Source organism: Nelumbo lutea, chromosome 1, assembly GCF_056320005.1.
Source record: "Nelumbo lutea isolate HS-2025 chromosome 1, American lotus-T2T, whole genome shotgun sequence".
Lineage (NCBI taxonomy): Eukaryota > Viridiplantae > Streptophyta > Magnoliopsida > Proteales > Nelumbonaceae > Nelumbo > Nelumbo lutea.
In genome coordinates this window covers 65,727,756-65,749,098 of record NC_142684.1, presented here as the reverse complement: position 1 = coordinate 65,749,098, position 21,343 = coordinate 65,727,756, and the positions used below count along the sequence as shown (strand labels likewise).

Below are 21,343 nucleotides of genomic sequence, written 5' to 3'. Positions count from 1 at the left end.
ATCCAATGTCCCATATTACGTTTCTTGTATCTGCAGGCCCAAGCTTCTAGTTGCATTAATCTATAAAATGCATGCATGATTAGGTCAAATTTAGTTCTGTAGTTCAATTGGACGAACCCAATTTTGCCTCACACTGTGGTTTGGCATGCCATTAAGCTCTAATAACTAATGATGGATGGAATCCAAAACTCAAATTTCGAAAATGCAAGGATATGTTCTGGTGAAAGAAAATTAACAGAAGCAACAGTAAGTGTTCACGCATATAGAAGACGGCATCACAGGTAAATTAAAAGATAAATGGACAAAGAAAACAAATTAGGAAAAGAAAGAAGTGGAATTTTATATTATCCCCGTTCTCCTCCCTTTGCAATTGTTTCTTCATGCCCTCATTACTTCTGCCTTTTGTAAATCTTCTCCAAGAAGGACTCCAACACAGCTTGCACTGCTTTGCTTGGATGATCTTTAATGGAGGAGATCAACTTTTTATAACTCCCCTTCTCATACTCTTCAAATACACCCTGCAATGTTAAAAAAGAACATCAAATGGGATACTCCAACCCAATGTGCAACTTATTTACATGATACACATGGAAGACAGAAACTTGATTTGCATTTGTACTCCTTCCGAACTGAGCCTAAAGGACTCTAAAAAAGGGCAGCCCAGTGAACGAGGCTCCCGCCAATGCGGGGTCTGGGGAAGATGTGCGCAGCCTACCCCTGCACAATACAAAGAGGCTGTTTCCAACATTTGAACCCTGGTCACCCAGGTTGCAATGGAGCAACCCAACCATTGCACCAAGGTCAACCCTCTGAAGGACTCTCATATCTCAAAAAATAAGGCACAAGTATTTTATAACAATATAACTAGATCAAGAGTGCCCAATAACAAATATCCTACGGGTTCCGTAGTGCCATAATGAAGTTCTAGTTTCTGTTTTAGCTAGCCCAACCCCCATTGAGCTCTATTCTAGTCTTCTAGGTCAAACACACCTATTATTTGGAGTATCAACCTCTGCTACAGGTTAGACTATGCCATGCCTCTTTATGTCCAAAAATAAATGTTACAGTAGTGAGACATCAATTTGACAGAAAGCATGCCTCTTGATAGAGTACAATGGTAGGACAGGATTTGTGTAGCCAATCCCAAATAATTGGGATTAAGGCCGAGTGTTTCTTAGGCAAGGCTGAGTTGAGTTGTAGATACATTAATAATGATTCCACATTTATATATCCCAATGCATTTCCGGTCTGTTTACCTCACATGTCTCACCCTCTCTATTCAACAATTGCAGGTACTCTGATTGCAGATGTCCTGGGGAGACTGATACATAGAGCCGATTCTAGAGACTTAATAAGAGGTTGGAGAGTCAGAAGGGGGGAAGTACCACTTACACACTTGCAGTTTGCAGATGAGACAATCCTATTTTGTGAGGGTGGGGATATAAGATGGATCAGAAACCTAAAACGAACAATACAACTCTTTGAGCAGATGTCTAATCTTAAAGTGAACTTCGATAAGAGTTGTATGGTGGGAGTGAATTTGGAAGAAAGGGAAGTAAGTGATTGTGCAGGTGTGTTAGGGTGCGCTATCTCGGAGTGGCCTATCACTTATTTGGGCCTCCCCCTAGGAGATAACCCCAAGAATGAAAGCTTTTGGAACCCGGTAGTAGAGAGATTTGAGAAAAAGGCTTGCTTTTTGGAGGAAAAATTATCTTTCTCTTGGGGGGAGAATCACCTTGATTAGGTCTACCCTTTCCAACCTTCCTATTTACTTCATGTCAGTGTTCAAGATTCCTACAAAGGTCTCCAATAGGACAGAAAAATTAATGAGGGATTTTTTATGGGAACCAGGAGTGGAGAAGAAAGACCATAGGGTGAGGTGGGAAGTGGTAAATAGGAGCAAGAAGCTAGGGGGGCTTGGGATTGGGAATATCAAGCAAAGGAACATGGCATTATTGGGGAAATGGTTGTGGAGATTCCTATTGGAAAGGGACAAATTGTGGACGAAGATTGTGGCTAGCATATATGGGCTGGATGAGAATGACTGGGATTCTGGAATTTTGGCAAGGACTACTGCCGCAATCCCATGGAAAGCCATTCATGATCTGCTTCCAGTTTTCTCCCCTTGGATCAGGTACGATTTGAACTCCGGTAATCGAATAAAATTCTGGGAGCAAATTTGGGTTGGGGACTGTAGAGAAGGTGGGCCGAATGGCCCATAGGCTGTTTATTCTTTGTTGTTATTTATGTTTTTCTGTAATGGGCCTTATTCTGGGCCCATCCTGTCTATATTAAGTTCTTTGTAAATTCTTGCCCAACTAAGGGCCTCCTTGTAATTATTCAAACCTATTTTAATAAAAGTGTTAGGGTGCTGAGAGATGTAGAGTTCGAAATCCTCTTCTCAAAACCCTCATTGCAGAACACTCGACTCTCCTCTCTTCAGTTTCAACATGGTATCAGAGCGTATCTGAACTTAAACATCCTAGGGCTGGAGGCTTAGTCACATACTGCCTAATTCTTGGAGGTCAATGGACGAGCCCAAGACTATAATCTCTTGGAGAAGGGGTTCGATGACCAGGAAGAATCAGAGAAGAAGAAAAAAAGGGGAAGGGGAACAGCTCGGTTCTGTTTTTGAAGCTCGACTGTGTTTGGACTGTTGAAGCTCAAACTGTAAGTTGTGCTCAGTTTTCTGGTTCTGTTTTGTATTACCTTCGGTTGTGTTTGGACTGTTGAAGTGTCCGAAAATCCTAACTGTTCTGTACTACCTTCAACTGCATTAAATCTGGTTTAACCCAGAAATTTCTGGGCTGTTTTTCTCTTCTTTTTGGACTGTTAAAACCTGCCTAAACATCCTTGTAACAAGGCTGTGTATTGTTACTCTTGTTCGGCTGTTTTAGGGGGCTGTACAAACTGTTTTTTGGGGTCTTTTCTCTTCCTTGACAGTGGGGTTGTCTCTATTGCCCACACTGTGTTTGTGAAAAGGCCTATTCAGCAATACCGATTGGTGCTTTCTCTTCTTGGCTGAATGTACAACCTTGAAAAGGTACTTCGGCTGAGTGCACAGTGCCTAGGAGTTTCTGATTACTTCTTGAAGCCTGAACTCAGTGTATTGTCTTCTTGTGGTCGGCTGAACTCAGTGTGTTGCCTCCTTGTGGTCGGCCGAACTCAGTTATTGCTTGTCTTTATTCAGTATACTTGTAGAAGTCATCTGAAATCATATTTGGAGTGTTTACATGATGTACTCCTCAGAGTTTGAAAATAAAAGTGGTGTTGAATATGGACTGGTTCAGGGGACTCCTAGTGATTCCTTATTGACTGTGACCACAGTTAAACTAGATGGAACTAATTATCTGGCATGGTCACAATCAGTAAAGATTCATGTATATAGTAGAGGAAAGTGGGGGTTCATTTCCGGGAGTAAGAAGGCTCCCCCAGAAGATGATCCATCCTACGAGAAGTGGATGCAAGAAAATTACACTGTCATTGGGTGGCTTGTGAACTCAATGCAGCCACAAATCAGTCAACACTACCTATGGATGAATTCAGCAAAAGAAATTTGGGACAGTGTTGCAGAATCCTATTCTCAAAAACTCAATGTGGCCCGGGCATATAAATTGAGAAGTGATGTAAAGAATTTAAGGCAAGGAGAGAAACCTCTTGCTGTATATTTCTCAACCCTGAAATCCCTATGGCAAGAGATTGACCTAATAGAAGTTGTAACTTGGGACACCACCAATGATGCAGAGACCTACAGGAAATTGGTTGAAAGGAACAGGGTTTTTGAGTTCTTAACTGGACTAAACCCAAAATATGATATCACAAAACAGAATATTCTTTCCAAGGAGTGTGTCTCTTTGTCACAAGCTTATGCATTGGTGAGTAGTGAAGAGAGCAGAAGGGATGTCCAGGTTCAAGGGGCTGATCTTAATGATCACTTTGCCAATATGGGGATTAAACCTAAAGGGAATGTTGGAACTTCTAGTGGCACAGGAAAGAAAGAAGTTATATGTGAATACTGCAAGAAGCCGAAGCACACCAAAGACAAGTGTTGGAAGTTACATCCTAATCTTGTTCCCATTCGATTTCAGAAAAAAACATGATAATAAAAGATCAAGAAGTGCAAATGTAGCTACCGGGTCAGATAGTGAAGAGATGTCTGCTTCTGCACAGTTGGCAGCCATGAGAGTAGAATATGAAAAGTTTGGGAAGATGATCAGTCAGCTGAGTGATGTGACCTCTACTTCCGACCCTTCAGGAAATTCTACTACTTCAGCATTTGCTCATTCAGGTATAAGGGCTTCTGCTAATCATACTACCTCTTCAGGTAATCTCAAGATCCCTTGGATTATTGACTCAGGTGCTTCTGACCATATGACCAATCTGCTACCTTGTTTGTTTCATATGACTTACTTACTGGACGTGATAAAATCACCTTAGTTGATGGTTCACTTGCCCCTATCTCTGGTAAGGAAACCATCAAGGCTACGGATTCCTTGTACCTACCTTCTACCCTTCATGTACCTAAACTAAATACAAATTTGTTGTTTGTGAGCAGTTTAACCAAGTCACTAAACTGTTGTGCAACATTTTTTCCTTCCTATTGTGTTTTTCAGGATCTGGAGTCTCAGAAGGTGATTGGGAGTGGCCATGAGGCGAACGGAATATACCTGCTTGATACTCCGGGACAATGCACTGATCATCTTGGGAATGTTGCTCTTGGATCTATCTCTTCAGAGTCTGTTAGTCGGATTATGTTGTGTCATTGTCGTTTTGGTCATCTGTCTTTTTCGGCCCTGAGTCATCTATTCCCTGAACTGTTTAAGGGAATTAGTCTGTCCATTCTTCATTGTGAGCCTTGTGAATTGTCAAAGCATTGTAGAAGCAAGTATCCTTTGAGAAATAAAAGATCTTCTGTTCCTTTTAATATTGTGCATTCTGATGTGTGGGGACCTTACCACTTACCCTCCATGGGTGGCTACAAATATTTTATCCTATTTATTGATGACTTTTCACGATTCACTTGGATATTCCTGATGAAATCCCGTGATGAAGTTCCAAGACTTGTAAAACAATTCCATGAATATGTTCTAACCCAATTTGATACCAGGATTAAAATCTTCAGATCAGACAATGCAAAAGAATACCTTGAGAAAAACCTATCATGCTATCTTTCGGACATGGGGGTTATTCATCAAAGCTCATGTGCTAGGACCCCAGAACAAAATGGGGTTGCTGAGAGGAAAAACAGGCATATTGTTGAGGTTACAAGAAGTATCTTATTTGCCTCACATGTTCCTACCAAGTTTTGGGGTGATGCTGTACTTACTGCTACCTATCTTATAAACTGCATGCCATCCAGGGTTTTGGGGTTTAAGTCTCCCTTCACTCTTCTTCATCCAGACAAAGACCTTTTTCCTATTCCTATTCGTGTCTTTGGCCGCACCTGTTATGTACATGTTCCAAGTGTCCAAAGGCATAAGTTAGAACCCAAAGCCCAAAAGTGTATCTTCCTTGGTTATTTCCCCAAACAAAAGGGCTATTGTTGTTTTGATCCAAAGTCTGGCAATCGGTATGTCTCAATGGATGTCACCTTTGATGAGTTTTCTCCTTTTTATGGTTCCTCTCCAGAAGGACATTGTCCATAGGGGGAGGATTTGACACAGGTGTTTGCTCTTCCTCTTCCTGTCCTTGTTGAGTCCCTTGATGTGTCTGCCTCTCCCTCAAATGAATCAAGGGTGGATCAGTCGTTCCATTCTCCTTGTCCCAGTACCCTACCTCCTCGTCCTATCCTCAATCCCAAGGTGTATCAAAGGCAAAGATCCAAAAATGTGCAGGTTGTTTCTCCTACAACACATGAGCCTCATACACTTCCAGTCATAGAAGGGACAACAGGTACTGGTTCAACACCTTTGGATTCGTCCTTCCCTGACCTTGATATTCCCATTCCTGTTAGAAAAGGAAAACGGAAGTGCACTGCACACTGCATTTCCAAACACCTTTCTTACAGTTTGCTTTCACCTTCATATTTTGCCTATCTCTCTTCTGTTGCTTCTCATCCTATTCCCAGGTCTGTGTCAGAAGCTCTTAAGATTCCAGAATGGAGGGATGCTATGAAATCTGAAATCGATGCCCTACACAAGAATGACACATGGGAAGTGGTGGATTTGCCTGAAGGGAAGGACCCTGTTGGTTGCAAGTGGGTCTTTACTATCAAATACAGAGTTGATGGCACCATTGAAAGGTACAAGGCCAGGCTGGTTGCAAAAGGCTATACACAGACATATGGGATTGATTATTTAGAGGCTTTTGCACCTGTTGCCAAGATGACATCTGTGAGGGTTCTTCTATCTTTAGCTGCTCACTTTGACTGGCCCCTTTATCAATTGGATGTGAAGAATGCATTTCTGAATGGTGAATTACATGAGGAGGTTTACATGTCTCTTCCTCCAGGGATGTATGGAACTGATATGAAAGGGAAGGTATGCAGGCTGAAGAAGTCTCTTTATGGACTAAAACAATCCCTTAGAGCATGGTTTGAGAGATTTAGAACAGCACTTGTTAACTTTGGTTATGTGCAGACACAGTCCAATCATACTCTTTTTGTGAAGAGGAGTGGACCTCTGGCAGTATACCTCATTGTGTATGTAGATGATATTGTAGTGACGGGTAATGATGCCTCAGGAATTCATGATCTAAAATATTTTCTCCATACAGAGTTTGAGATTAAAGATTTAGGGGAATTGAGATACTTTCTTGGCATAGAAGTGGCTCGATCCAAGGATGGGATTCTTATCTCCCAAAGGAAGTATGTTCTTGACTTGCTCTCTGAAACTAGAAAGATGGGTGCTAGACCAGTTGCTACTCCTATTGATATGAGTCATAAACTCTCAGCCTCAAAAGGGACATTGTTAGAAGATAAAGGAATCTTTCAGAGACTTCTTGGGAAACTTTTGTACTTATGCATGACTTGGCCAGATATTACATATGCAGTCAGTTGCATTAGCCAATTCATGCATGCTCCTCGAGACACTCATTTGGTAGCTGTAGAGAGAATCCTATGTTATTTGAAGGGCTCCCCAGGAAAGGGTATTCTGTTTACCAAGCATGGTCATATGAAACTTGAAGCTTACACCGCTGCTGACTGGGCCGGGAACATTGATGATAGAAGATCTACCTCTGGGTATTGCAGCTTGGTAGCTGGTAATGTTGTTTCTTGGAGAAGCAAGAAACAATCAATTGTTGCTCGGTCTTTTGCTGAAACAGAATACAGGGCCATGGCACATGGGGTTTCTGAATTATTATGGCTAAAATCTTTGATGGAAGAACTTGGAATTGAATATGACAAGCCAATGATGTTATACTGTGATAATCAGGTTGCCATCAACATTGCTCACAACCCAGTGCAACATGATAGAACCAAGCATATTGAAGTTGATCGACACTTCATTAGGGAAAGGGTCTCTTCGGGTGAAGTGTGTCTTCCTTTCATCACATTTGAAGGACAGTTGACAGATTTTCTTACCAAAGGCATTCCCAAGGCAAAACTTCAGCATGATACCAGCAAGCTTGGCATGATTGACATCTATGCTCAGCTTGAGGGGGAGTGTAGAGAAGGTGGGCCGAATGGCCCATAGGCTGTTTATTCTTTGTTGTTATTTATGTTTTTCTGTAATGGGCCTTATTCTGGGCCCATCCTGTCTATATTAAATTCTTTGTAAATTCTTGCCCAACTAAGGGCCTCCTTGTAATTATTCAAACCTATTTTAATAAAATAGTGTTAGGGTGCTGAGAGATGTAGAGTTCGAAATCCTCTTCTCAAACCCTCATTGCAGAACACTCAACTCTCCTCTCTTCAGTTTCAACAGGGACCTACCCCTAAAAGACCAATTTCCATCATTGTTTGCTTTGTCAGATTTGAAAAATGAACCCACTTTCTCCTTGGTTCCTTATAATTCTTCTTCTGGGTTTGGGTGGAATCTGGGGTTGAGAAGGGCAATAAGGGATACAGATTTGGGGTGTATGTCATCTTTGCTAACCATCCTTGAAAATGTTTTCTTGAACCCTAGTAAGGGAGACACCAGAATCTGGACCCCTTCTTCATCCGGCTCTTTCTCTTGTGCTTCGTCTTTTGAGACATTAGTCCAACCTACTACTCCGCTTGGGCTGTCATTCCTGGTTAAAGACATTTGGAGCAAACCCATTCCTCCTCGGGTTGGTAGCTTTTGTTAGGAAATTTTCCTAGAAAGATTTAACACAAATGACTTGTTTCAAAAAAAGAGGCCCAACTGTTGTTTACTTCCCAATAGGTGTATTCTTTGCAAAGCTGATGGGGAAACGGGTTATCATATTATGGTTACTTGTCCAGTTACTAAGACTGTTTGGGAGTGGGTGTTTTCCCTTTTGGAGTATACTTGGAACCCCCCGTGAGTGTGCAATGCTTGTTCTCTCCTTTAGTTGGCCTAAGAGAAGGGGGAAGATTATGTGGAGAAGCATTAGGGCTGCAGTGTGCTAATCAATATGGGAAGAAAGAAATTCACAAATCTTTTCTGATAAGGAAAGAACCACAGAAAACCTAACAGATTTGATACTTTCAAGGGTTGCTCATTGGCTGAAATCAATAGAGATATTCTCTGAATTCTCTATGGCAGACATGCTGAGAAAGTGGAAAGAGGTTGCTAATGCTGCCATGTATAAAAGGAACTGTAGTCCCACTTGGACCCCCCCATCCCTCTGGATTCATAAAACTGAATTTTGATGGATGTAGCTTAAGGAATCCAGGGCCTTCTGGGATAGGGGGTGTTTTTAGGAATGAGGAGGGGTATATTACTGCCATGTTCTCTGAGCCAATTGGAGAGGGTGACTCTTAGGGCCGAAATTCTAGCAGTTCTTGAAGGAATCCAAAGAGCAAGAGAATTAAACATTAGATGCTTAGTGATTGAGGGGGACTCAAAGGCGGTGATTAGGTGGCTGAAAGGAGATATCAGTGGCTTGTGGAGCTACAGCAATGAGAAGAAAAAATTTTATTGGTTGTGTAAGGACTTAGAGGTGCAATACAGCTGGGTCAAGAGAAGTGCTAACTCAATGGCTGATGGGTTAGCTAAGCAAGGGGTGGCTAAGGATTCTTTGTTTTGGGCACATTTTTAGTATTTTGTTGCCATTTTGATGTTGGGGAGTTAAGATAGTTTACCTCCCCATTTTCTGTAATAAAATTTCACAAGTATTATTCATTAATAAAAATTTCTGTTATCGATCAAAAAAAAACAATTGCAGGTACTCTAAATTTTACAATTTATACTAATATAAACAATACATATTGACATATTGTATACAAAGAAAAAATAAAGAGTCCTTAGGAGTAAGATGTGGAGTGCAAGCCAAATCTATAAAGAACTCTTCAGTCCCAATTACAATGGGAGAGAGAGAAAGAGAGAGAGATCAAACCTGAAGATCAAGAGCTTGATAAAGTTCTTTTACTTTTGCGACAGAGTCTGGATCTGGTTTACCATAATACTCCTAAAAATAAAATTATTATTAATAAGAAAATCACTGGGGAAACAAGTAGCACCACAGTGGTGGAGAAGAAATGCCATCTTACATATAATAATTTCTTTTGTTCTTCATTGGCGAGCTCAAGTGCTTTCACTACCAGCCATGAGCACTTAAAATCTTCAATATCCGTTCCTATCTGATAGCCTCAGAAAAGCACAAAATAAGATCTCCTTGACGGGTTAGAAACTTCATATTTATAGAAAATCAAATAGCAATGAGAGATCAAGGCTAAACCTTACCTTGCCAATAACCTTAGGATCACCAAAACAATCCAGAAAATCATCCTATGAAAGATAAAGAATAACAAAACATTAAATTCACAACAAAAGAACCAAATAGACAGATAATAGAACTTAGGATATCAGAAATATTAATGTGCAGAGGTCAATCACCTGTACTTGAAAGTAGGTTCCCATTTCTATAAGAATGTCCTTTACATGAATATGGTCATCCAGTTTCTCACCAGACATAAGCAATGCACATGCAACCTATTGATTCAAAATAAATATAAATAGAATGGTCAAATTACACATTATACCGAAAAGAATAGCAATAATTCTGACAAGAAGTTGGATTCATCAAAGTGAGTATTAATACCAATAAAGTTCTAAGAAGCATAGGGAATAAAGGAAAACATCTTACTCTGAGTACTGCTCATATCTAAAATCTAAGATTTTATTTTTCTTTATTTTCGATGGGTAAAGAAAATTTGACATGTATCTACAAGTTGGATGGTCAAGTCACACTGATTATAACAACTTCTAGTGTGAGATCTCAATCCATCCTTCCATACATGTATTGGAGGACCATTACCTCCTTACCAATACCAGACCAGAGTACATTGTTTCCAAATTGTTTGGCAAACCATTCAGGAAATAAGTGAAGGACAGCAAATTGTGTAAACATAAAAGCTGCTTCTTTTTTTTCTAAAGAATAAGATTCTAAAGGTAGTATAAAACAGATACTAAGAAATAAGAAATTAAAAAATTTATAAAAAAAAGAAATGTGCAATTAGTTATATGAATATCAAGAGTGCTTCAAAATTCAAATAATACATATTTCAAAGCCACAGCCAGATTATTGAGAAAAAGGAAGTCAAGCATAACAGGCAGCTGCAAATGGAACCCATCTTCCTGTAAGTCAGCAATACTTGTTGGATGATGCTAGCAAAAGGAAAAAGCAACTGAATATGTTATATTATCGCTTCATTGAAAGAGGAAAAAAAAAAGATGTGCACCATTTAAATGTTAAGAAAATAAAGAACAAAAATTAAGCCAAACCAGTGAGCATCAAACAAGCTTCTAAAAGTAAAGTTTTCATGTCCAATTATTCCCAGGTATCACGAATTCTATGTGGAAGAATAAGAGAAAATAAAAATAGGAAAAGAAAGATTAGTACTAGACTACCCTCTAGAAAATAGTTCTTTAAGCAAACATCATCATAGATATTAAAATATACAAATCAATTAAAGTCAGCATATTGTTGCATTAGAATAATGATTTCTTTTTTCCTCTCCTTTTTTATACTCACCGGAAGGTAAAATGAGTAATAGGCAGTTTTGTACTGAACAATGCGATGGTGACTGCATCCATCAAAACCACATCATAACTCAAATCAGCAAAGACCATCAGAAATTTGATTTAATTAAAATCATAACTTAATCCAGACTGGAAATTCATATTAAGACAAAAAGACTTTTTTCTTTTTGAGAAATGGTGAATATTATTAATAAAGATAGGATAAAGCTGCTGAGGGAGAGATTTCCTCAACAGCTGAAAACAAGAAATTAGCCAACAGGCTAGACATTAGACCAAGAAATCTACCCACAAAATAGCATTCCAGTGATCAACAAAATGCTTAAAATGAAAACCCCTGAAGTCAAAAAGACATTTTCTGCTGATAACAAACAAGATACTTTCAGAAGCTAAGATGTCACTTATGCCATTTAGCATCACTAGTATGTTATTCCTTTCAGAACAGAAGCACAATGGGTCAATGCATCATGTTACTTGGATATGCTCTCACTGGAAAAACTGTAATGCATCCATCAACAACACAAAGCTTCAGTTTTCTGAACTCCATATAATAGAATACATATGACCCATGCATTGACTGGTTGGGTTAGAAGAGTTTGTAGAAAAATTATGATGCTAATAGCACAAGGATATGAATAACAGAAACCATAGTGTAATCCTCTAACAAACACTTGTCAATTGCATACATTGTTTTATTTAAGGGAACTGCATGGTGTCATTTACTGCCATGGAAACTATTTAATATCCTGCCTTTCTTTTTTATTGAATACTTTAATGTCCTGCATTTCACACCTTAAACGAGGCCCACCAGCTAAATAGTGAGAAATGGTGCATATGGTGAGATATGGATACAAGTGTATAATGCTTGTTACAGAACACTATCACTATATAGTACTTACTGGTTGGAGTAAATGTATGTTTTCTCACTTACAGTGGCATCGTGTACTTGGACAAATCTTTTTCTCCTTCAAGTGTAGTAATCAAATCTATCATCTGCCCTGAAGCTGTCTGGAACTCTATCTGATAAACAATGAGAGAAATTGGATAACTTTCAGTATTTGGCTAAAAATGAAACAAAGTGAATTTTCCTTGCACGAAGACAATAACCTCATTAAATAAATCCAACAGATCCACATAGTAAGGCTTCTCTCTGAAGTGTCTCCTAAGAATCCTAGGAATATGGTTGCGAAGGAGTATCCCATCATTTGCAGCAATAAGGCCAACCTATAACAAATAACTTATACAAGTCAGTAATGCTCCCTGCCAAATCAAAAATCAAAGGATGATAATAGAAATGTATGTAACACCACAAAAGAAAGCAACGGAAGCACCATGGCTATACTCACAATGGCCACATACCTTGGGTACCCTGAACCAACAAGGTTGACCACGACGTGTGTGAGAGTTGTCCATAATATCATCAAGAACAAGAAAATAAGCCTGAAGCTGCATGGTATTTTGTCAATGAGTAAGATCCTATGCACTATAACAGATAAATGGTGGGAAAATTTTGGGTATAAGAATGTTCTAGTAACAAAAGTTCAAACGGTCAAAAGCCCAAGGATTGTGTCCAATACTATACCCATTCAATACACCAACCAAGTGTGCATGCTAGAAAGATTTCATCTTCTGTAAGTTCCTTTCCTTCTTTCAGCAGCTTGTAGCTATCGATCACAGAGAGACCTCGATTCAACTTTCCTGCCAATACCTATAAAGGTGAGACTGGACCATGTTTCTTTAGATGATGCCTTCCTATTTTAGTCAGTTCCTTGCAGAAACAAATGCATAACTAATCATGTAACGAATACTAACTTATCCTTTTTTTCTCAAATAAAAAATGATACAAGTATAAGCAATTTATTTCCCACCTCCAGGCACATTATAATCCAACATCTGCAGCAGAAGGTGCAAACAAACATGGTCAGAATGTGAATAAGTTAAGTTTACAATGAATAGAAAATAGATAGAAAGTTTTCAAGAAAACAATATGACAAAAAAGAGCTAATAATTACAACCTAGTACCTTGAACTTAAAACCAGTTAGGCCATTTTACCATTGGCAAGACAAGAAATAAAAACCCAAAGCTTTTCTTCAAATGAATTAGCAAGATGAAAGAACAATATATACCATAAACCCTCTTGGAGGATCAGAATGATAATGAATGGTAATGTAAGCTAATATGAACAAAACTTTTGCTGTTCTGTTGATTTGTTTGAGAAATTTTAGGGAGGGGGAATATGTATGCATGCAGAATTAATGGTTCCACTTTGACAATCGCAATCTGTTGTCTGTGTGCAATCAAAACAAAGGTAGTGCTGCAATGGTATATCTTGGTTGAGAAAGTCTAGTGTTAGCACCATCAGCAGCATATGTTTAGAAATTAGCACAGTTCTTAAATCTCTTAACAAGCTGTTAGAGAAGAGTAACACCACCTCATGGAAATGGACTAGAACAGTCATCATCAAATTTCTTAAACTGCATGACAATACATCTTATAAAAAGATATTTGTAAAGTAAAATCCTTCCTGTTGTGGTAACAATCAGAGAGAACAGGTTGTGAAAAAAAAGGTAGTGTTAGGCTGTTAGCATGGTAGCAGCTAACAAGAACATAGGCATGAAGGAGGTAGTCTTTTCTGTAGAGTCTTGAAGCAAAACATGATCCGAGCTAAGAAAATATGCATTCTATCATGTAACAATAATTGTTTATGCATGCAGTAAAGTCGGATCTCCATTTCCACCTCCTAACAAAGCACGCCCTAATACCCTTGTAAACCATAGCACTAAATCTATCAAGTTGGATTTGGATCATTTATTCATTCCCTTTTCAGCTCTCTCCTGAGCTACACACAATCCATTATTAGAGATGATTTTCAAATCCACTTCATAAAAGAACAATTCTTTCTTCCCCTTCTTGGAGTCCCGTATCTATTTATCCAAGAATACCGCGCTTAATCAAACAGATTACGGTTTATTTATCATAGCTCTGAACGATGACTTAAGCAACAGAGCAAGTAAAAGATACCATTTCCAAGCCATTTTCAAAAAGCAAGAAGAAAGAAAGAAAGAAAAACTGGTGCATAGATGACAAGATAACATAGATACAGGAAAAAGAATCCTACCAACTACTCGGATTACTCGACAAATAAAGCAGCAAACGTTCACATCCAATTGCGTGAGAATAAGCATTCAGATACCAACAATTACAATATTAACGGGAAGAAAACATTAAGGACTATAGATCTTGAGTGGTAAGAAATAAGAACAAGAAGAGGAGAGGAGTTTTGTTACCCGCTCTACCCATTGACGAGAATCATCGGTGAACTCGAAAGAGGGATCTTGGAGTAGCTGAGATTTCAATTTGGAGTATACCAGGCGAAAGGTCGATTTGAGATCACCTGTTGCTCCGTTCAGAGCCGCCATGACTAAGACAGAGAGGCGGAGAGCGCAAAGAGAATGCAGTCAGTATATGACCTGGTGATGGAGAAGATGGCTTATGGCAAGGCAAGTCACGCGGACCGGAATGGAGTCTCTACTTTCTACTTTCTAATGGTAGCTTATGAGAAAGTACGCTTGAGTTGCCTGCAAAAAAGACGGAATACAAATAAATATGAAAAGGGATAAGTAGACTGTACTACCCTCAGAAATCTGAAATTGCAGCCATCTCTAGTCTATTAGTAGCCGCCCCCTATAATGCACTGCCGGTTAATTTTGACATTAATCCACGGTCAGATTCATTCTACCATTTCCAAAAGTTGGGCTGAACAGTCAAAATTATAGGCATTTTAAAATTTTTATTTAATTATGATTTATGGAAGTCTTTGTCCTCTATGCATGCATAAGCTTACTTGTTAGCACAATCAATAATTGAACTTTGTAGTTTTTGTATTGCAATTTTACCCTTAATAGATGATTTTCTAAAGCACCCTTTTCAATGCTATAAATCATTTTGTTTTTATTTGGGTAGATTACAGATTACCACCCAATGGTTTGGGGTAATGATACTTAGCCCCCTGAACCTTCATTTGCAACAAAGACCATTTTATTTTTATCCATTTAGTTTATGTTCTTTAGATTTATACAAGATATTAATTTACTAAAAGGGTTTTTTTGCAAAAAAAATGACCAAGTTTGGTCAATTGACAATTTCAGTTATGTTTCATATATAATATCGAATTCAGTGAGCGGGAGAAAACATAAACATTTTATGATAAAATTACCCTTTTGTTAAAAACATAATCCACTGAATCTTGTTTCATTCGTTGTTTGGGCTCTCATTCTCCATCTCACACAGATAACTGATTAAGCATCAATTCAAATTACGGTTGGTTGGGAAGCATTGACTCCATCGATTCAAACTACAGTTGGCTGGGAAGCATCAACTCCATCTTCAAAGCAATATCAGACTCTACAATTAGGAAGCATCGATTTCATCTTCAAAGCAATTTCAGAATCTACAACTAGGAAGCATAGATTCCATCTTCAAAGCAATATCAGAAATGCATACGTGTTCAATCGTTAGTTTCCATATGTTTTGTCTTTCATTCTAGAGTTAATGACAGAGGGTTTTGACGGTTGAAGTTCCTTAGTGCTTGGTTTGTTTCAAAACAGAGCTCCAAATCAACAACGATAGAGAAGGAAAGCCTCGAGCATCCTCTTTTCTTTATAGAGAAGTATCCTCAATTTCATGTAATGTTTTCTATCCATTGTGTTCTCTAAAATGTAATACATAAGGTTGTTGCTAAGATGAAGAATTTTAGTAAGAACATTAGCACAAATAAAGAGAACAATTTTTTTTCCACATTTTTTCATCTATGAATAAATTTGGAGCATTACATTTTTATAGTAAAGTGTTTGATTCACAAACACTTATTGCCCATGTTGAATAATTTAAAACAATTTTATGTTTTTTTACTTATGTAGAGCAATACGGGAGAACGAGGACGACATGTTCAAGATAACACACCATATGTGCCTTTGAAATGTTACTATGATGGACAGTTAAAGGATAGTGGCAATAATTCTGAATATATATCAGGGTATACCAAGGTGGATCAAGTTGTTAAGGGTATCAATTTTGTTGAATCTATTCAAAAATTACATTCAATATGAAAACTAGTGGAGGGGTCAATGATAAAAATCAAGTGTTGATATCCGCTTGACCAACATTCTTCGATATCCATAGATGCAGATGATGATCGAGCATTAGAATATGCTATAGATCCATACCCTCGACATTGTAATATAGTCATGGTATACATTAGGGATGGCAATTTTCCCCATCCTTGTCGAGGACCCGACTTCCCTAACCCCATCAGGTCAGGGATGGTGATTGTTTTGGTGGGGCGGGGAGGGAGAGGGGGATTAATAGGAATCCCCAATCGGAGTCAGGATCGGGGATGTGGATTGAGGTCCCCGCCCCACCCCAACCCCAACCCCGATTATATATATATATATATATATATATATATATATATATATATATAAGGGAGAGGGGGATTAATAGGAATCCCCAATCGGAGTCAGGATCGGGGATGTGGATTGAGGTCCCCGCCCCACCCCAACCCCAACCCCGATTATATATATATATATATATATATATATATTAAATGTATATAATTTATATATTAAACATATTTAAAACATTATTTATAATTTAAAATTGTTATTTGCTTTAAATAAATTTATTTTTCAAAAAAATACTATTATCTAAAAAAATTTTGGCGATTCAGGTCCCTACAGGGAACCCATCCCCATCGGGGATCGGGGATGGAGGACAAATTTTATCCCCAGTGGGGATCGGGGACGACGATGAGGGTTAATTTCAAAATAGGGGGCGGGACAGGGAATATGATCCTTGCCCCGAACCTGCCCTGTTGCCATTTCTAGTAATTCTTTTCATATTATTAAGCATTTTATTCATCACTTTATTGAATCATGTTTTACTTATTTTATTTAAATTAACATTTATGTTTTATTATTTTAATTAAATCTGAAGCTAAAATTCAATTAGGAGTTGGGAGCATGAACAAAAATACCAAGCCTGGTGGTAGATATAATGTTGAGGGATGATCCAATATATCTTATGTTCCTTCATCACTTCCCCGGTATACTATTTAAAGAAATGACTATTTATTTTATATTGATTCGATATAATTTATTTTACTTTGATGTCTTCTGGGTCACAAGAACCAATTATAGAAAAACACTTCCATCATGCATTGATAAGTCAACCAAAAAGAGAGTTGGAAGAGAAATTCAACCCAAATTTAAGCCAAAATGAACCAAAATTTCAAGAGGATTTTAGTTTAAGCCCAAATAATCAAGAAACATGTGAAGATGATTTCAATTATGCGAGGCAACAAAAGGGCAACAAGAAATGGAATTTCGAAATGGACATCATGGAGAGGAATTCAAGCAAGACTTGATTGATGATTATAATTTTGATCCCAACATACATTTTTTGTAAAGGCAATGGATTACAATGTAGGTGATGAAAATACAAGCAACAATTTTGGTGATTCATTTGAATTATCAGTTGGACAGTCTTTTACAGGTTTATCAACATTGAAAAGTTTTCTTCAAGATTATGCAATCAAGACAAAGTATGAATACAATCCAATTTATACAAGCCCACAAATGATAACCGTGAAGTGTGTTGTTGCAGAGTATTCTTGGCATGTACATGCCAAAAAATTTGCATAATTTGACAACTTTTAAAATGACAAAATATAGTAAAGTCATACATGTTCTATACATATGCGCAAAGGTGGTCATGATCACCGTCAAGCAACTTCATATTAGATAACATCCAAACTAAAGGGAAAGCTAGAGAAACATCGGGACATTCGACTAATTGAAATGATCACAGATATAAAAATAATGTTTGGCATTACAATATCATATTCAAAGGTGGTAAGGGCTAAAATGAAGGCATTAGATTTGATAGATGGGACATTTCAAAACTCATATACCAAATTGCCAAGTTTGATGCAGGAATTGCATTGAAGGGATGAAGGATGTGTGGCACACATTGTACTAAATGATGATTCGACATTTTCATGTTTCTTTTGGGCATTTGGAGCATGTATTTGCACTTTTCACAAAAATTTAAGGCCAATTCTACCAATTGATGGGACACATCTGAAGGGTTTTGTGCCTGGTGCTTTGTTAATAGCTTCTGGGGTTGATGGAAATAATGGTATTATTCTAGTTGCATTTGGAATAGTCAAGATTGAGAACAATGGCTGTTGGGAGTGGTTTTAGCCATACCTCACAATAGTTACTGATCGACATCATGAACTTCTTAAAAGAGTTCCCAAGGTGTTTCTTGGTTCACATCATAGTTTCTGTCTTCATCATGTTTTGGAGAACTTTTGGGGTACATTCAAAGATGAGTCATTGAGAAAATTGTTTTGGGTGGCAGCTTGTGGATTTACTATGCAGGAACATGATGAAATCTTGGAAAACGTTTAAAGGAATAAATGCAAATGCCTTTGAATGGATAGTGAAGCTTGAAAAGAGACATTGGGCAAGAGCCTATTTTGATGGAAATAGGTACAATATAGACATGACAAACTTGTCTAAAAGTTTTAACTTTGCATTAAAAGAAGCAAGAGAGTTGTCAATTGCACGATTAGTTGAGAAAACAATAATGAAGGTTGCAGATTTATTTTTTAAAAGGCAATTGGAAGGTGCAAAAATGAAAACACGATTAACTCCATTTGGTGAGAAGTACATCCAAAAGGTTAATCAAGATGAGGATCAACTAATCCAATTCCATTTTCTTTATATGAATATCAAGTGATTTCATTGTATCAATAATCTCTAGAAGTTTACATGTTCCTATCGTGCATTTTGATACACACACAATACTTATATATATATATATATATATATATATAAGTATTGTCAAGATTGATTTACTTGTGAGACATATCGCATGACATACCAAGAAATTTACATCCCTTATTGGATCAATTGCAATGGCCATCTGTGGAATCTGAACTTAAAGTTCTTCCTCCAAATGCAAAGCGATAACCAGGCTAACCTAGGAAAAAGAGGACTGAGTCTCAATCTATGGTTCATGTGTCAATATGTTGTGGAAAGTCAAGGAATTTGGCCACAATAGAAGGGGATGCAAGAATCCCCCTTTTCAAGGCCTAAGAAATTGATATACTCTTCATTTTGATTTTTTTTTTTTTTGTCTATATTCAAAATGAAGCACCAAATGCTTTTTTGAAACTTGATGCTTAGAGAGGAAAATGATTTTTTTTGTTAATACATGGGTGGGGTTATGTTAAATACATATAAGGAGATAATTTCTTTTGTAAATGCATATATATTGAAAATACACTAGTGGAAACAATGAAAGACGTGTTTGGTTATTTATTGTACACTAGAGGTACATATTTTGATAAAAGATGAAACATTTTCTTATGTTTTATGTTTATATAAATCTTAAAATACTACTAGCATAAATGGTGTTTAATACTATCCTCAATGGCATTGCGGCATTGTAGCAACATGTTGGCACTATGCAGCTAGCATACCAAATACAGACAACTACACTAGTGGTTAATATTGATCAAAATTGTCAATAAGAGGAAGGTGTACCACCATTGTCACCACTGTCACCAACTATACTAGTGTATACTAGTGGGAACAAAAGCAAATACCACCACTGTCACCACCCTCTCATCCTTCACCAATGGCATATGGGCCAATGAGTCATGAATAGAACAGTCAATAAGAGATTGGTCCTTGCAAAGAACTTTAGGAAAGTGTACAAGAAGAAGGTGGTGGTTGATAATGCCAAATTGGCTAAAAAACTCATAATGCTTATTTCTATGGGGAGGTATTGTGATAGAATATCTTAATTAGTTGGATTTGGACCAGTTTTGGTTTGTTCCAAACTAATTAATATCCAAACAACATATCTACTTATATGATCAACAACAAGAGCATATTTTGTGCCTAGACCATTTGATATGGAGTAACCCGAGTGGTGTTTAATAGAATTGGAAACCATCCGACATGGGGAATACTGAATGGTGCTTTACAAAATTTGAAACCATCTGGCATTATACAGACTGGATGGTTTATTGCAATTTTAATTTTCAAGTGTAGTTGTAAACTTCAGCTTCTCAGATGATAAAATAGTATTTTCACCCTAAAAATCATATAAATTCCAATATTCCATAAAAGTAGTATATGATTCTCACAAGTGTATAAATCATCTGGAAAGGAAAAGACTGGATGGTTTATTACAGAGTTGGAAACCATATGGCATTACACAGATTGGATGCTTTATTGCAGTTTTGAATTTTCAGTTCTCAATTGTCAACTTCAGCCCCTCAGGTGATAAAATAGTATTTACACCATAAAAATCATATAAATCCCAACATTCCATACAAATAGTATATGATTCTCATAAGTGTATACACTATTCGACAAGGGAAAGACCGGATGGTTTATTATAGAGTTGGAAACCATCCAGCATTACACAGACTGGATGCTTTATTGTAGTTTTGAATTTTCAATTCTCGATTGTCAACTTCAACCCCACGGTTGATAAAGAGTATTTACTCCCTAAAACATATAAATCCCAATATTTCATAAAAGTAGCAGATGGTTTATTACAGAGTTGGAAACCATCTAGCATTACACAAACCGGATAGTGTTTTCTAGAGTTGAAAAACATTAGGTATTACATAGGCTGAATGGTGTTTTGCAAACTTAAAAACCATTTGGCACTAAACAGACTGGGTGGTGTTTTACAGACTTAGAAACCATCCGACACTAAATAGACCGGATGATGGTTTGCACTTTTGAAACACTAAACAGACTGGATGATAGTTTACAGACTTAAAAACCATTTTAGTATATTACTTGTTTCTTAACTTCATTGCAAGCAACGCAACAAGACTTAGAACTCCTTGAAGAAATATCTTTCTCAAGGATAGACCAAGAGATCCTGTTTTAAATACTGTAATTTAAGGTCACAGTGTTTTCATATACAAGTTCTATTATAAAGCAAAAAAATGTAGGAAGATATTGGATGAATAACATAAGCAATGACAAGGATTGCAATGGATAGTTACTAAAAGTTTTAGAAAGAGACTAGACCACTTATGTGTGACAAGAAGAGACAAAAAAAAACGTAATTTGCCGATGTCACTTCTAGAACCAAATCAAAGGAATGATGTACATTCCACATCATTCCACCAATAAGCAACACGTACAATATCTGGAAATCGGCA

General features: G+C 37.5%; 1 protein-coding gene across 1 annotated transcript; it reads right to left on the bottom strand.

Annotated features, from left to right (window-relative positions):
• Positions 1-194: 194 nt before the first annotated feature.
• Positions 195-14,939, bottom strand: LOC148874993 (farnesyl pyrophosphate synthase-like). Its single transcript, XM_088963988.1, has 12 exons — positions 14,373-14,939; positions 12,953-12,977; positions 12,667-12,782; positions 12,444-12,530; positions 12,192-12,308; positions 12,016-12,104; positions 11,080-11,131; positions 9,942-10,037; positions 9,789-9,833; positions 9,596-9,685; positions 9,442-9,513; positions 195-518 (listed from the first exon to the last, which is right to left on the bottom strand). The coding sequence occupies exons 1-12, from the start codon at positions 14,502-14,504 to the stop codon at positions 390-392; spliced, it is 1,050 nt and encodes a 349-aa protein (XP_088820114.1). The 5' UTR covers positions 14,505-14,939; the 3' UTR covers positions 195-389.
• Positions 14,940-21,343: the final 6,404 nt, after the last annotated feature.

Excerpts from the sequence above, each read along its gene's own strand:
- LOC148874993 (XM_088963988.1), bottom strand. The coding sequence starts at position 14,504 with ATGGCGGCTCTGAACGGAGCAACAGGTGATCTCAAATCGACCTTTCGC. Across the intron at positions 12,105-12,191 it reads TGTTGGATTTATTTAATGAG|ATAGAGTTCCAGACAGCTTC; the intron begins GTTATTGTCTTC and ends ATTGTTTATCAG. Across the intron at positions 10,038-11,079 it reads ATTACTCATTTTACCTTCCG|GTTGCATGTGCATTGCTTAT; the intron begins GTGAGTATAAAA and ends TTGAATCAATAG.